The 13,601-nt window shown below is 36.9% G+C and overlaps 1 protein-coding gene across 1 annotated transcript in view; it reads right to left on the bottom strand.

Annotated features, from left to right (window-relative positions):
* The window catches only part of trappc9 (trafficking protein particle complex subunit 9), a 215,446-nt gene that overhangs the window by 134,330 nt on the left and 67,515 nt on the right, over window positions 1-13,601 (bottom strand). Inside the window, exons 14-15 of the mRNA XM_079879309.1 lie at window positions 13,396-13,528; window positions 9,959-10,110 (exon numbers count right to left, since the gene is read on the bottom strand). Of these exons, the coding sequence (XP_079735435.1) occupies window positions 9,959-10,110; window positions 13,396-13,528 (285 nt within the window). The remainder of the gene's footprint in view (window positions 1-9,958; window positions 10,111-13,395; window positions 13,529-13,601) is intronic.

The following is a 13,601-nucleotide window of genomic DNA, read 5'->3' on the forward strand; positions in this document are numbered from 1 at the left end:
CATCTTTCTATCTATTTGCCCATTTGACCATCCATCCAACCAACCATCTATCTACCTGTCTATCCATTTATTTATTAGTTTATCCGATATGTCCATCTGTCTATACATCAATCAGTCTATCAATCCATTTCTTAATCCATCTATCTATCTATCTATACATGGTCTATAAAACCTTCAAACTTTCTAACTTCACAAGATTTTGTTTTTAAACGTTCAAGGTCTTTTTGCAGTTGCATGAAATTCAATTCCTTTCTATATCCTTGTTAACTTATAATAGCTAGAAAAAAAAAAATCTGTTTAACGTATTCTAAGGTTGAAGTTGCCACAACAGTTTTAAGATGCAAGTTTTTAGATGTATTAACCTAAAAGAGAAGAAATAAAATATTTTCCTAGAGTACAGTCAAAAGTATGAACCTTTTCATTGCTAGTAAACTATAATAAAATTCTAGTGCAAAGTATAAGCATGCAAATTATGAGTTTAAGAATGCATCATTTGCCCAATGGTCTCTCTGCGCTCTTTGTCTGAGGGAGAAACTATAGTGCGTGTGTTTGTACACAGATGTCTCATCAGAGCTCTCTCTGCTCATATTTTATTCATTGTTTGCTTGTGCGGGCTACAGGAGACCATGCTGCAGACAAGCCAAAACAACCGCTGTGTGTGTGTGTGTGTGTGAGAGAGATAGATAGAGAGAGAGAGAGAGAGAGAGAGAGAGAGAGAGAGAGAGAGAGAGAGAGAGAGAGAGAGAGAGAGAGAGAGAGAGAAAGTGTTTCAAAGGTGCTGCAGCCAACACCCACCAATTTAAACCCAAACGGCTCAGTCTGTGTGTGAGATTCGGTGACCTTCATGGTGACCTTGGCTGCTCCTCGTGGGCCTCCATCCTTTAGTTCAGACATGCAGCCATCTGCTCTTTCTACATCCATCACTGGCCTTTATCCAAAACCACCCACGGACATCAGAAATCCAAATCCTCTCCATCCAGAACCTCACGAGTCTCTGGACGCCAACACAATCTTTCCAAGAATTCCAAAAGCCTTGTACAAATATGCAAGATCTTCTCTGTATGTTTGAAAATCTCCCACTGACTCCAAGTTATCTTGGGAAGTTCAGACTTTGCAAATAAATAGGACATGTTGGGCAGGATTTTTCATGTTTCTTTCTCTTTTTCACTTCCAGCAAAGACATGAAGCTTTTAGTTTCAAAATGAAGAGCAAAAGAATTCAAATTAGGTGTAGGATCAATCCTTTATCACTGGGTTTGTTATTGTGCTGCCACAGGGCAATAGAAATATAGCGTTTAATATGTTAGCTAGCAAGCAATAAAAAAATAAATTAAAAAAATTATAAATGAAATAAAATTAAATAAAATTAAATATTTAAAAACGACTTTTTTTTTTTCACCACATAAACTGGCTAAAATGAGTGGTATTTTCTAGCAAGCTTATTGCTTATTATTTATCAACACCACACAATGTATCATTTTACAAAACAACTTTAACATTATTCTTCTGCTGCCTTGTATTAGCAGTATTTCTTTCAGGAAATGCGAATACATTTTGTGATTATTTTCCTCTATTTCATAGTTGTCTCACCAAAAAAAAAAAAAAAAAGAAAGAAAAAGTGCTAGACCAAGATATGAGAGACAATGTCATCATAATAAAACTAAGAATTGAAACCTCTGTAAAAGAACTTTTATTGGTCTGCGAGACTAAAGCAAGCGGTATCAAAAATATCAGGGGTGACATTTAAAACATGGACGTCATTGATCCAGAACACTCTTCCAATCATTCTTACGTGCTGTGGTAAAAATAGCCTGAACTAGACGGAGAAGCATAAAATACAGGTTACACAACTCATTTAGCAAAGACTCTACACCTCAGGGGTCACAATTTGATGATAAATGTGTTTCATCCTCAGAAAACACGGATGAATATGAACCAAAAGCGATATCCTGACTGAGCTGAGACTTCAATGGCTTCAGTCAATTCGGCTAATATTATGAAAGCTCTTAGACCACAACAACAATAAGAGCAGCGCAAGCTTTTTCTCCTAACAGTGGCTCTGAAGCCAGTATTACAGTACCGCTGGGTAATTAGTGGCCCTAATTGGACCATCCACCGCTACATGCTGGTTGAGCCCCTGAAGGCAGCGCGTGCATCGCACACAAGAGTTCTTACAAGCAAATCTGTGTATGCACATGGATGGAGAGTGCACAGAAAAGCTCCCCGGGCCTTTCTGGAATCCTTTCAGAGTCTTTTGAAACACTCCAGAGTCTTTTAAAGCCTTTACCGAGCTTCATACCAATTCTGTTGTGCACTGTGGGGCGGTGTAGCGGTTAGAGGATTAGTTTAGGCAACAATGAAAACTCTCATTCGTGAGACATGGCATATTACAATTAGCGATGAGACATGCGAGAACCAATAATACCAAGCTTGACACAATGTGAAGAGAGCTCAACATTTGCATTCTTGGTTGGTAAGGTTATGTGCTATTTGCGCTCTTGAGAAAGACATTTAACCCCAGGTTATGTGAAAGTCCTGATTGTGTGCTAATATATAAAGATTTTACAATTCTTCTGCAATGTAAGAACTTCAGCTATCCTTGAAACATTAGTCAGCATCTTAATGCTGCAGAGTATAGGCTAGGCAGAATAGTAGTAGTGTTTAAGCTAACTGAAGCGTCAGGCAATCTGTTTTAATTAAGAGTGCTGGCAGGAGCTACAGGGGCATGCGGCGTTCAAAGCTTCCTTCAGCCCACAGAGAGCTGCTGATCTACTGCTCTATCATGACCCAGCATTTCACCAGTGGGATGTAGTGCAACCTGGGTCACGTCTGGAGTGTTTGAGGTGGTCAGAATGAGGTCCAATCGGAGAGTGGATGATACCACAAAAACCCCAATGTGGAACAATACAGAAATGGTTGATGACAAAAGAAAAACAGCAGATAAAGTACAGACTACAGACACAACTAAAAAAGGGTTTGGGGGGGGGGGGTTGTATTGTGTTTTGAGTTGCACTACCATTTAAAATGTGGTTTTTAACCCTTTAGAACCTTAAGCTAAAAAAAGGCCTTTTCGTTTTTTTGACTGTAGAAGTATAACACAATGTGCTATCCTCAAGTGCAAGGTGTCTTTTTTTTTCTTGGTGTCTTTCAATACATTGCAGTTATTGCCCCTTACTGTGTGTGGTGAGTTTGAAAATAGAATTTAAATACACAAAGAAGCTTCTTATGCTCATGAAGGCTTAATTTATTTGATTTAAAAAAACAGTAATACTGTCAAATATTATCACAATTTAAAATAAATGTTATATTATATTTTAAAATGTAATTTAATCCTGGGATGTAAAGCTGAATTTTCTGCATCATTACTCATCTTTACAGTCTTCAGTGTCACATGATCCTTCAGAAATCATTCTAATATGATGATTTGCTGCTCAAGAAACATTTATTTTTATTATCAATGTTGAAAACAGTTATGCTGCTTAATATTTTTTTTGTGTAAACCATGATGCATTTTATTATTTTTATCATCAAAGAGATTCTGAGTATTAAATAGACCTCTATTCACAGTCAATTCACTTTTGATTAAGATAATGTTTCATATGTACTCACAGATAGATTCTACTTATCAAGGAGGATCATTTTTTAACTAAAGTTAATGCAATAGCTAACATAAAATAACAATGAACCTTTTTTTTGCATTAATTAATGTTGGTTAATGTTAATTTCTACATATATTATTACATTTTAACATTTTTAAATTGCATGAATTAACGAAAGTTGATGCATTGTGAACAAACATGAATTAACAATGCATAGTAGAATATAAATGAACAGTAACCTAGATAATTTATGTTTGTAACAAATAAAGTATGCATGAATATATACATATATAAATATATACATGCATCAATAAATAAATTAAAGTGTAAATGCATAAATAAATGCATGCATGCATAAATGCCTAAATAAATACATAAACAAATGTTAGTTAATGATACCTAATGCATTAATTAATGTTGACTGACTGAACTAAAGCGTTACTGTGCATATTCTTGTTGCCTGGCTTGAAAAAAATAAGTTTCCACTCTGAAAAAGAAGCAAAGGTTAAGATGAAGCCTCAAACATACTGAGCACTGAGGCATTCCCAAAGGAAGAGAGTAGAAGAAAACAAAATCAACATGAAGCAAGAAAACAAGGAACTACCAAAAGTGAAGCGACACACTTGAACATAATCGAGAGGGCAAGAGTCAAAACTGCAAGTGATTCACAGATCTGCTCACAGAAGCCAGGTCGAGACCAGTACCAGAGGGTCATGACCCGTACGTGAGCACATGTGCGTGTTTTGACAGCGTAACAGTACGCCAATCATAACGGGGACGGCTAAAAAAGTGAAGTGCACGTCCTTGTGTCTCCACCGGAGTGGAATGAACTTCAGTCAAGCTGCATCACATCACACTGCAGAAACGTCCGTCCCAGAGAGACTGACTCCATGCTGAGCTTATAGAAAATAAAGTTTGACAGTGGGATTTATGCTTGCGTCCCTTTTTGCAGTTTTGATGCGCGTAGGAAGACAGGACAATGTAGAAAGCTAAATCAGGTTATGAGTTTTGAGGCCAGGGCTCAGTCGAAAGAGGAAAACTCCAGCCAAAGTAATTACTGAAGTTAACTAACAAAAGAAAATGCTGGTGCAATCCTCACAAAGACGGAGGAAAATGTTTTCTTCCAACACCACAAAGACCTGAGAAATCTCATTTTTCATTTGGAACATGCTGTCAGGGGTGAAATATAGCGGCATATGGGTACAGGTATGGAGGTTTCTGTATCAGGTGGCATAAATAAAGACTGCTGTGGGCGGCACAGGATGCGGTCCATCCCCATATCTCATTCCTCAGCTTTCTGTTCAGTCATATTCAATGACAACTACAACGCCGGTTTCTGGCTCTACCAGCGATGGAGGAAAGCGACTATGTGTGTGTGTTCCTTTGCCTTTAGGCTGCCTGAAAAACAAGCTTGGGTTGCAGTTGAGCGCTCAAGAACCTGTAGAGACTCACTAGAGGACGGAAAACAAGAAAGAAGGTGAGAAGGAAGAAATGTGGTAAAGACATGTCCAGAAGCTGACTGTTTCTGTCACAGTGGCCCTTTCTTAAGAAGCAAGAACATGGACAGATCCTCTCCATAAACGTGTCAGGTGAGAGACAGACACACTCAAGGCATTTTCACACCGCAATTTACCTGGAAATACCTTAGAAATCAGATCTGGAGTTCGGTATTTTCTGCCAGCTGTTTACAATCTGATTTGTGACCAAATCATTCTTTCGAGTCGATTCGCTTTACGTAGTTTGTCAAACGGGCAAGCAAATACTGAAGGTCTAAATCGATTTGTGATTCAAGGTGAATCAGTTGGTGGCTCAGTCTGAATTGGTTCATGGTTTAGTCCAAATAAGTTTGTAGTTCAGCCTGAATCGGTTTGTGATCCTGTCAGAATGGGATCAGGGTAATTTTGAAAAGCTTAGCAGTTCAGTCTAAAGCAGATCATGGTTGAAAGCACTACTGAGGTCTTATTAGTACAATTAGACAATTTTGTTTCAATAAATTTGTTAAACAGGTAATCAAATAGGTTAGAATCAGTTTGTGAATTAATTTGAATCGGTCAAGGTGATTCAAGGAGAATCAGTTGGTGGTTCAGTCCGAATGGGTTTATGATTCAGTCCGTATCGGTTTGTAATTCATCCTAAAACAGTTAGCAGTTCAGTTTACATCCGTTCATGATTCAGCCCGAATCCTTTGGATAGTTTACTCCAGGGTTCACCAATCTCTGTCCTGGAGGGCCGCTGTCCTGCAGAGTTTAGCTCCAAACAACTCCAACACACCTGTTTGAAAGTTTCTAGTAGCCTAGTGAGACCTTGATTAGCAGGTTCAGGTGTGTTTAATTGGGGTTGGAGCTAAACTCTGCAGGACAGCGGCCCTCCAGGACCGAGATTGGTGAACCCTGGTTTACTCATTCACTTTAGAAATTTTAGAACACAGACAAAAAAAATTGCACTGCATGAAGGGAATATTTACATACAATTAATCAAAATCAAACCTGGAAATACATCTTCCCATCTATCAGCACTGAATAACCTCTTTATTAAGTTCAACACCAGCATGTGAACGACTGTAGTGCAGGTAAAGACAAACAAAATGACAATAATAATGGTGTACCATACCATGGTTACACAAAAAAACTAAACAAAAAACAGGAAAAGTATTTATGCGCTCCCACTGGAGAGGTTTTCTGTAATGAGACGGCCCAAAAGGCAGACAGGATCAAATAATTGTGGATGTTTGGTGAGTGTTGAGGAAAGGAAGAAAACATCATTAGCTTCATGCCGCAATAAAGAACCACTTTGATTTCTACATGAGGGTCATTTGCCATGGGGACAATTCACTTGAGCAATTTGTGGAAGAAGAGAGAGATAAAAAAAGAAAGACAGGGAGAGACAATAAGAAATAAAGACCAAAAGAAAGACTACAGTAAGTGCATGTAGAGAGTAAGTGGCCTGATGAGAATTCAATCATTGTTGTCCAGAAATACCTTCTTCAATTAAACCACAGCTGCTTCTGGCTTCTTATTTCCTGTCTAAATCCACTTCCTGTTCCTCATCCCTCCACTACCAAACTTACTTTTGATTGAAATATGTCTCTGAGTCCCTTAAGATGTTGTTAAGCCAATGAAATTAGACGTTAATTAGCATTCAGCAAACACACACACACACGCACGCACTCACACACACAGGGTAAAATAAAGTACATTTTTAATGATATTAGACTATTTTTGTCAATGCATTTCAGTATTAAATGTATTACTAAATATATATAAATAAACAATAAAAAATAAATAAAAGATTAACTACATTTAGATGAGCTTTATTAATATATATATATATATATATATATATATATATATATATATATATATATATATATACATATATATACATATATATATATATATAAATTCTATTTTAGGATGAGGTGTTTGGTACCTCTTTATTTGTATGGATATTAATGTGTATGAATAGTAATGATAATTTAATAATTTAACTGAAGCACCTGGCTCCTAAGACATTAGGTATTTCTCAAGTTTAGAAATGGTTAGTTATAAAAAAAGCAAATTGTGAAACAGACAGGTGAGCTAGTTAGAGTCTGGGGATCCTGGTTTATGCACAGCAGGGACGGCAAGCGCTTTGACATTTCCAGATCCGAATGGAACACGATTCATGGATATTTTTTCTCTCTCCTGGTTTCTTTTCCATTGGCCATGTCAACCGCTAGTACGAAACTAGACATGATATTTATAGTCCCACTGCAGCCTTCAGGAGATTCTCACTCTCACTCTCTCTCTCACTCTCTCTCTCTCATTTCAACTCCCAAAAGAAAGAGATGATATACAAACAAATGTGTGTGAACTCACCCTAAGGATGTTTTGAAAATTTGTGCCATGAAAATATTCCATTGGGTTAGTAAAGCTCTCCCGGGCTGCACTTAATCCATATCTTTCAGCATTAATAACCAACAAAATGCAGTTCAAATCCAGTTTCTTGGCTGCTTGCAAACCACAGAGGAGCGTTTTGCAGGTGTTTTGCCAGGTGTGACCCAAACAAATCTGATTTAAGCAATTAAAAACAACCCTTCCTGTCAAAGTGGGCAATTCTTGGCCAGTATAACCAGCAAAATGGACCAGACCTGCCAATAGTCAAAAGATCAGCTCTTTGAGACTAGTAGGAACATGACAATGCAATCATTTAGACTACATTTATTAAGAAATTCTGTCTAAATTTCTACACCAAATTTCTCTCTTTTTCGTTTCCTGAATCTAGAGAAACACATCAAGGTGCTGCCTAAAAAAATATGAGATGTGTGAAAAGACATTCATTATTTTCTTATTTCTGAAATCATGTCCCATCAGATAGAGCCGCTGAAGCTTAACAGACCTTCTTACATAAAACATAACAGTCAAACACAAAATCATTCCCCTTGGAAAATACATATTTTTCAGCATTCACCCTCTGATTAATTTCTTCTATTTTGTGATAGTAATTCATACTTCAGTGCTTTTATTTATTTATTTATTTATTTATTTATTTATTTATTTATTTATTAGTAGTGTTTACCAAGTCAAGCGTCACTATTACTATTGCTCATAATTTAGGTCACTGATTTGAACTTGAATTATTAAACTTCGGAGTGTAACTCTGCAGTGTTTGCCTGCCAGACAATAAATATGGCAGAAAACTCCCACAGACGTACACTACAGAAAGATCCAGAGTCATATCTAAAGACAAGAATATCACGGAGACTTGAGGGTGGATCACCTCGCAACTACCCACAACACCATGCTTAAAACCACTAACAACCTAGCAACAACAAAACAGCACACTGGAAACCCCTCACAAAATTATTATCTTATTATAGGCATGTGCAAAATGGCTTAAAAAAGCAACTCAGTGGGTTGCATAAACCACTGGTTGACTATGTCATAAGGATGCCATGGTATAATTAAGTTTCAAGTTGAAGCCCAAAATTGATGCACTTCTCAGGGGAGTTTGCATGTAAAAACAGTGTATTTTGGAGTATTTTTTAAACATTATAAGTTGTCCCAAAAAAAAAACTTTTTTTTTTTTTTTGTTCTTTCTTTCTCTTCATTTGATCAAAAATACAGTAAAACCAGTCATTTGTGAAATATTACCATCTAAAATAACTGTTTTCTATTTGAATTTATTTTAAAATGTAATATTTTCCTGTGATGCAATACTGAATTTTATGCAGTCTTTTAATCAGCCATTACTCCAGTCTCCAGTCTGCTCATATTTGGTGCTTTTTTTTTTTTTTTTTTGGTAGGACTTTATTTTACAGTCCTGTTCCCTATACTATGTATGTACTTATAATAGTATTGCAATAACTGGATAATAACTAGGTACTAACCCTGAACCTATCCCTAAACCTAACTTTAACCCAAGTAGTTATATTGTATTATATTACCAGTGCTTTCTTAGGTCACTACACCGTAAGTACACGACACGTATTGTAAAATAAAGTGCAACCCATTTCTTTTTATTATCAATGATGAACACACAATTGTATCATCAATGTTGATATTATTGTGGAAACCGTGATACTTTTTTTTTCAGGATTCTTTCAGCAATTATTTGAAATAGAAATCTTTTGTAACATTATAAATGTCTCTGCTGTCACTTTTAATTAATTTTGCTGAATCATCTTTGCTGAATACAAACGTCAAAACAACATAAACCTCACTAATCGACAAGATGATTGTTGGCCGACTAGTTAATCTACTGGTGATTATCCATTTGCGTTTTTCCAATTAAAGACATTCACAAATATTCTCATAGGACCAATCTCAGATTTAGCTCTTTCTGGGGCCAAATCCATCATAGTACAGCTAAGTACATCCATACACACACACACGGCTCAGTCAAAGGACAGCTCCACATCAACTTCAAAGAAAAGAGTGTGAGTGTGTGTGCGTGTGTGTATGTCTGTATCGGCCACCTGCTCAGTCACCGATGCTGAAAGCTGACTGGGATTAGAGAACCCACACACACACACCGAGAAATGGAGTCCAAAGACAACGCTTTTCATGTTCGCATGTGTGTGGAATACCACTAAGAGCATCATGTGGTCTTATTTTCCATCCTCAAAGACGCAGAGACGAATATGCGTAAAAGCAGACGTCTTTATTCAAAGAGAAAGCACATCAAAACAGTGGAGTCACGAGGAATCTCAGATGGGCTCGAGTGATCAGACTAATGCACAGACTCTATTACGAACTCAGAACAATAAGCGCAGCCTTTGAACCGCCGTCCCATTACAGGACGTGCGCTGTATCAAAACCGCCGGAGCATTTACCGCGCGATAAAGAGCGAGATGGTGTTTAGACTGTATGTTTTGTGTACCTTTAGTGCTGAGAGTTTTGGACGTCAGCTCCAGCGTGTTCAGCGTCTCTGTGCCGATGTTCTCCAGGGTGATGGTCAACTGCTGGGTCTCTCCATTAAACAGCTGCAGGGACACGCTAGTGGACAGGTCTTCACTAGACAGATGAGCCGACCTGGGCCGAGACAAAAAACACAAAGACTAAAATCATTAAATGTTCATTGGGGGTGTAAATAATTGCTTTGACCACAACTCAGTTGTGATTCTTTATTAAAGTATGTGAGGCATCATGAAATTGTCACAATTTGATTATATTTCATTTTTTAAATGATTGTAAATGCCAAAATGTAAAAAAACGTCCATAGACGTTCTGAAGACACAAACGTAAATGCAGGGGCAATTTACAACAGTGAAAAAAATTATAATTTTAGTTTAACTTTAAAAAGTTTAGAAGTTAAGAACTTTTTACTATAGACAAGCTCTTTTGATTGCCTTGCATAATAAACCGAGAATCTCAGAGTGCACCTGTGGAGAAAAGTGTCTGCCAAATAAATTAATATAAAACACTGGGTGTTATTATAGCTATTATAATCAATTATTCATTTGCATATTCATTGCATTGAAATTAGATGTATGCATTTATATCTCTAATGTTCTTAAATAAAGATCAGATATGACAGACAGACAGATAGATAGATAGACAGATAGATAGATAGATAGATAGATAGATAGATAGATAGATAGATAGATAGATAGATAGATAGATAGATAGATAGATAGATAGATAGATAGATAGATAGATAGATTTGGGTAGCTATTTTCTAGTCAATGAAGCATAGCTCTCATCTTCTTTAATAGAAAATTAATAAATTCTAAACAGTTTTATTTCCCAGGCTTACATTTCGATTACACGTCACCATAACGTTAGCAAACAAAACATTTGCTTCTTTAGCTCAAAATCTTGCTAAATGTATTTTCATGTTGGTCCACACCCTAGAGGACTATTGTAAAGTCCAGCCAATGACGATGTCAATAAGTTCAATGACTCTTTTAATTGAAAGGTGGAACCTTCTTTCCTACAGCCGCTGTTCAATTAAAAGAGTCAATCGCCTTATTAGGGCTTCGCCTCAGTGATTTCTCATGTGGCTTGTCCCCTTATATCACCTCTAATTTAGCAATGCCACACACGCTTCTAGTTGAATGAGGAAAAAAAAAAAGAAAGAAAAAAAAACAGATCATGAGGATGTGCAAAAGCATGCTGCAAAAATTCAGATTCACCTTTGAGCATGAAAAATCAAAAGTCTTTAAAAAGAGCGAACACCCTGAGGCAGGGTCCATTTAAAAACTGTTCTGTCCCATCAGTTTCCTCTCAATCGTGCTGTTTGTTCCACTCAGAGTGTCTGAAAAACCTTTAGTCAATCATTTAAAGGTTTTAATCCATTTTTTATGTCTTCAAATCATAGTTTTTGTCAAAAAGCATTTGCACTAAAGTTTGACTCTAAGTGCCCCTTCAAGAAGCTCAAAAGAAAGTGAAAAAATGAGTGTGGATGGATCAAAATGAAGACCTCAACGTTTTGTTTTCTGAAACATCAATTCACAACAAAAAATTTCCATGAATTAATTAATTTGCATGCCATAAAAAAAAGACTAAAACAAAGTTTAGTTAAGGAAAAAACAGTTCAGTTCAATTGAACAGGAAAAGACAAAATCTACAAAACTGTTTGTGATATGTACAGTATTTTTGCTTAAAAACTGTATAGTTATAGGAGGCTAAACTTAATTCATATGCACGTTCTAGAGTAAATAAACTGTGATAACTGGTACTTTTAACTGAAAGGGGGGATTTATTCAGCTGCCATATTTGGACTTACAAATTGTTCCATTCATTTTTATGTATCTCCTCCTCCTTATAATGTCTCTGACCAAACCTTTATTCCAGCAGAGCCACACTAAATCAACTAATTTCATTTCATTTCATTCTGAATGTCATTTCAGACTGATTCGTTTAAGTTTGAAGAATAATATTTGGAATGTACTTGAGAATAAATATGTTTCCAGCAGCTTTTCCTGCAGAGCTAAATGTGATTAAAATGACTGACAATCCTGTCAAATGGAGTATAATGTGTGTGTGTGTGTGTGTGTGTGTGTGTGTGTGTGTGTGTGTGTGTGTGTGTGTGTGTGTGTGTGTGTGTGTGTGTGTGTGTGTCTATAAGGAATTACTGTAATTAGCTCTGGGTGCTTTGGGATCTTTCAGAGTCTCCAGCCTGCCAAAATATTCTCAAACAAGCCATATTAAAGAAGAAGTGAAAAAAGAGGGTGAAAGTTTATCGTCGTAATAACTGCATAAAAGTACGTAAAATTGTTCTCATGTAAAAATCTAAACAGACCCAAAACATGTGCCAAGATACATTTTTATAATGTTGTTGAATCCAGAAATCGTAACTCAATATGGTGTCTGTAGTGATTAAAAGAGCCATTTGTCATGTTGATCATTTGCTGATTAATACTAGAACATGATTGACCATTAGCTGGACAAGCCTGAAAAATACATTTTCCCAACATGATTCGAGCAATGTAGCATCAAATAAAAAATAAAAAAACAGCATAAAGCAGTGTAAAAGTAGCTATTTTCAAAGTCTTCTGAAGTTAACACTACAGTTTTCTGAGGAACAGACTGAACTCCACCTGTGTATCCTCTACTGTACACATGTAAGAACTTGAGGAGGACTGACTTCATACATCCACCAACAAACCCCAAAACACCAGTTGATTAAAAAAAACACTGCCTGCAGGTTTTGAGAATCGAGAATCCCCTGCTCGCCTCAAACACACACACACACACACACTGTTCCGCATCATGTTTACTCTCTTTCCTCCTTCTCACCAGAACTACATAATGCCTAATCCCAACTGCTATGTCAAGCCTGTCTTTTCTTAAAGGGATAGTTCACCCAAAAATCACTTTAAGGTGTTGGCACTGGTGCCAAAAGACAAAAATAAATTATATTATATATATAAATTATGATTCCTACAAGCATGAAATAGTGTGGTATCTTATTCAAACGATCACTTTTTCAATCAATAATATATTATATGTTTCAAAGAATCAACGGCATGAATCTGGTGGGCTGATAAAAACCGCTGCAATCCTGACTCCCAAAACCTGCCAACAGCAGCCAGCCAATCACAACAGATTTCCTGCCAGAACTTTATTTCTGTGTTCAATATGCATCAGGCGGTCCGTGGGCTTTCCATGAGCAATCGGGCATGCTGTCTGAGGCTGAGAATAACCACCTGAACGCTTCCTCTGATATTTGACAGCACTGAGCAAAGTGACATCTCTATAAAACCCGTGTTTTGCAAGCAGGCTACAGCAATTGAAATATTATCATAAGAGAATGTGATATAATTAAATCGCCTTATAATTATTGTATATTTTTAAGAAGAAAAGCGCCTGAACCTCGGTAAGGACGTGCAGAGCTGCAGTCGTGGGAGTGACGGCACCACCTCCACCATACAGCCGCTGCTCTTCACCCCCACCAGACCCTCCAGAAGACAGTCACTGCTCACCCCGAACACTGACGTGTGGTACCCTGCACAACAAACTATATTAGTCAAAATCATATTTAAAAATCTTGCATAATCACAGACCGCACTAACGATCTG

Source organism: Squalius cephalus (assembly GCF_949319135.1).
Source record: "Squalius cephalus genome assembly, chromosome: 8".
NCBI classification, from domain to species: Eukaryota; Metazoa; Chordata; class Actinopteri; order Cypriniformes; family Leuciscidae; genus Squalius; species Squalius cephalus.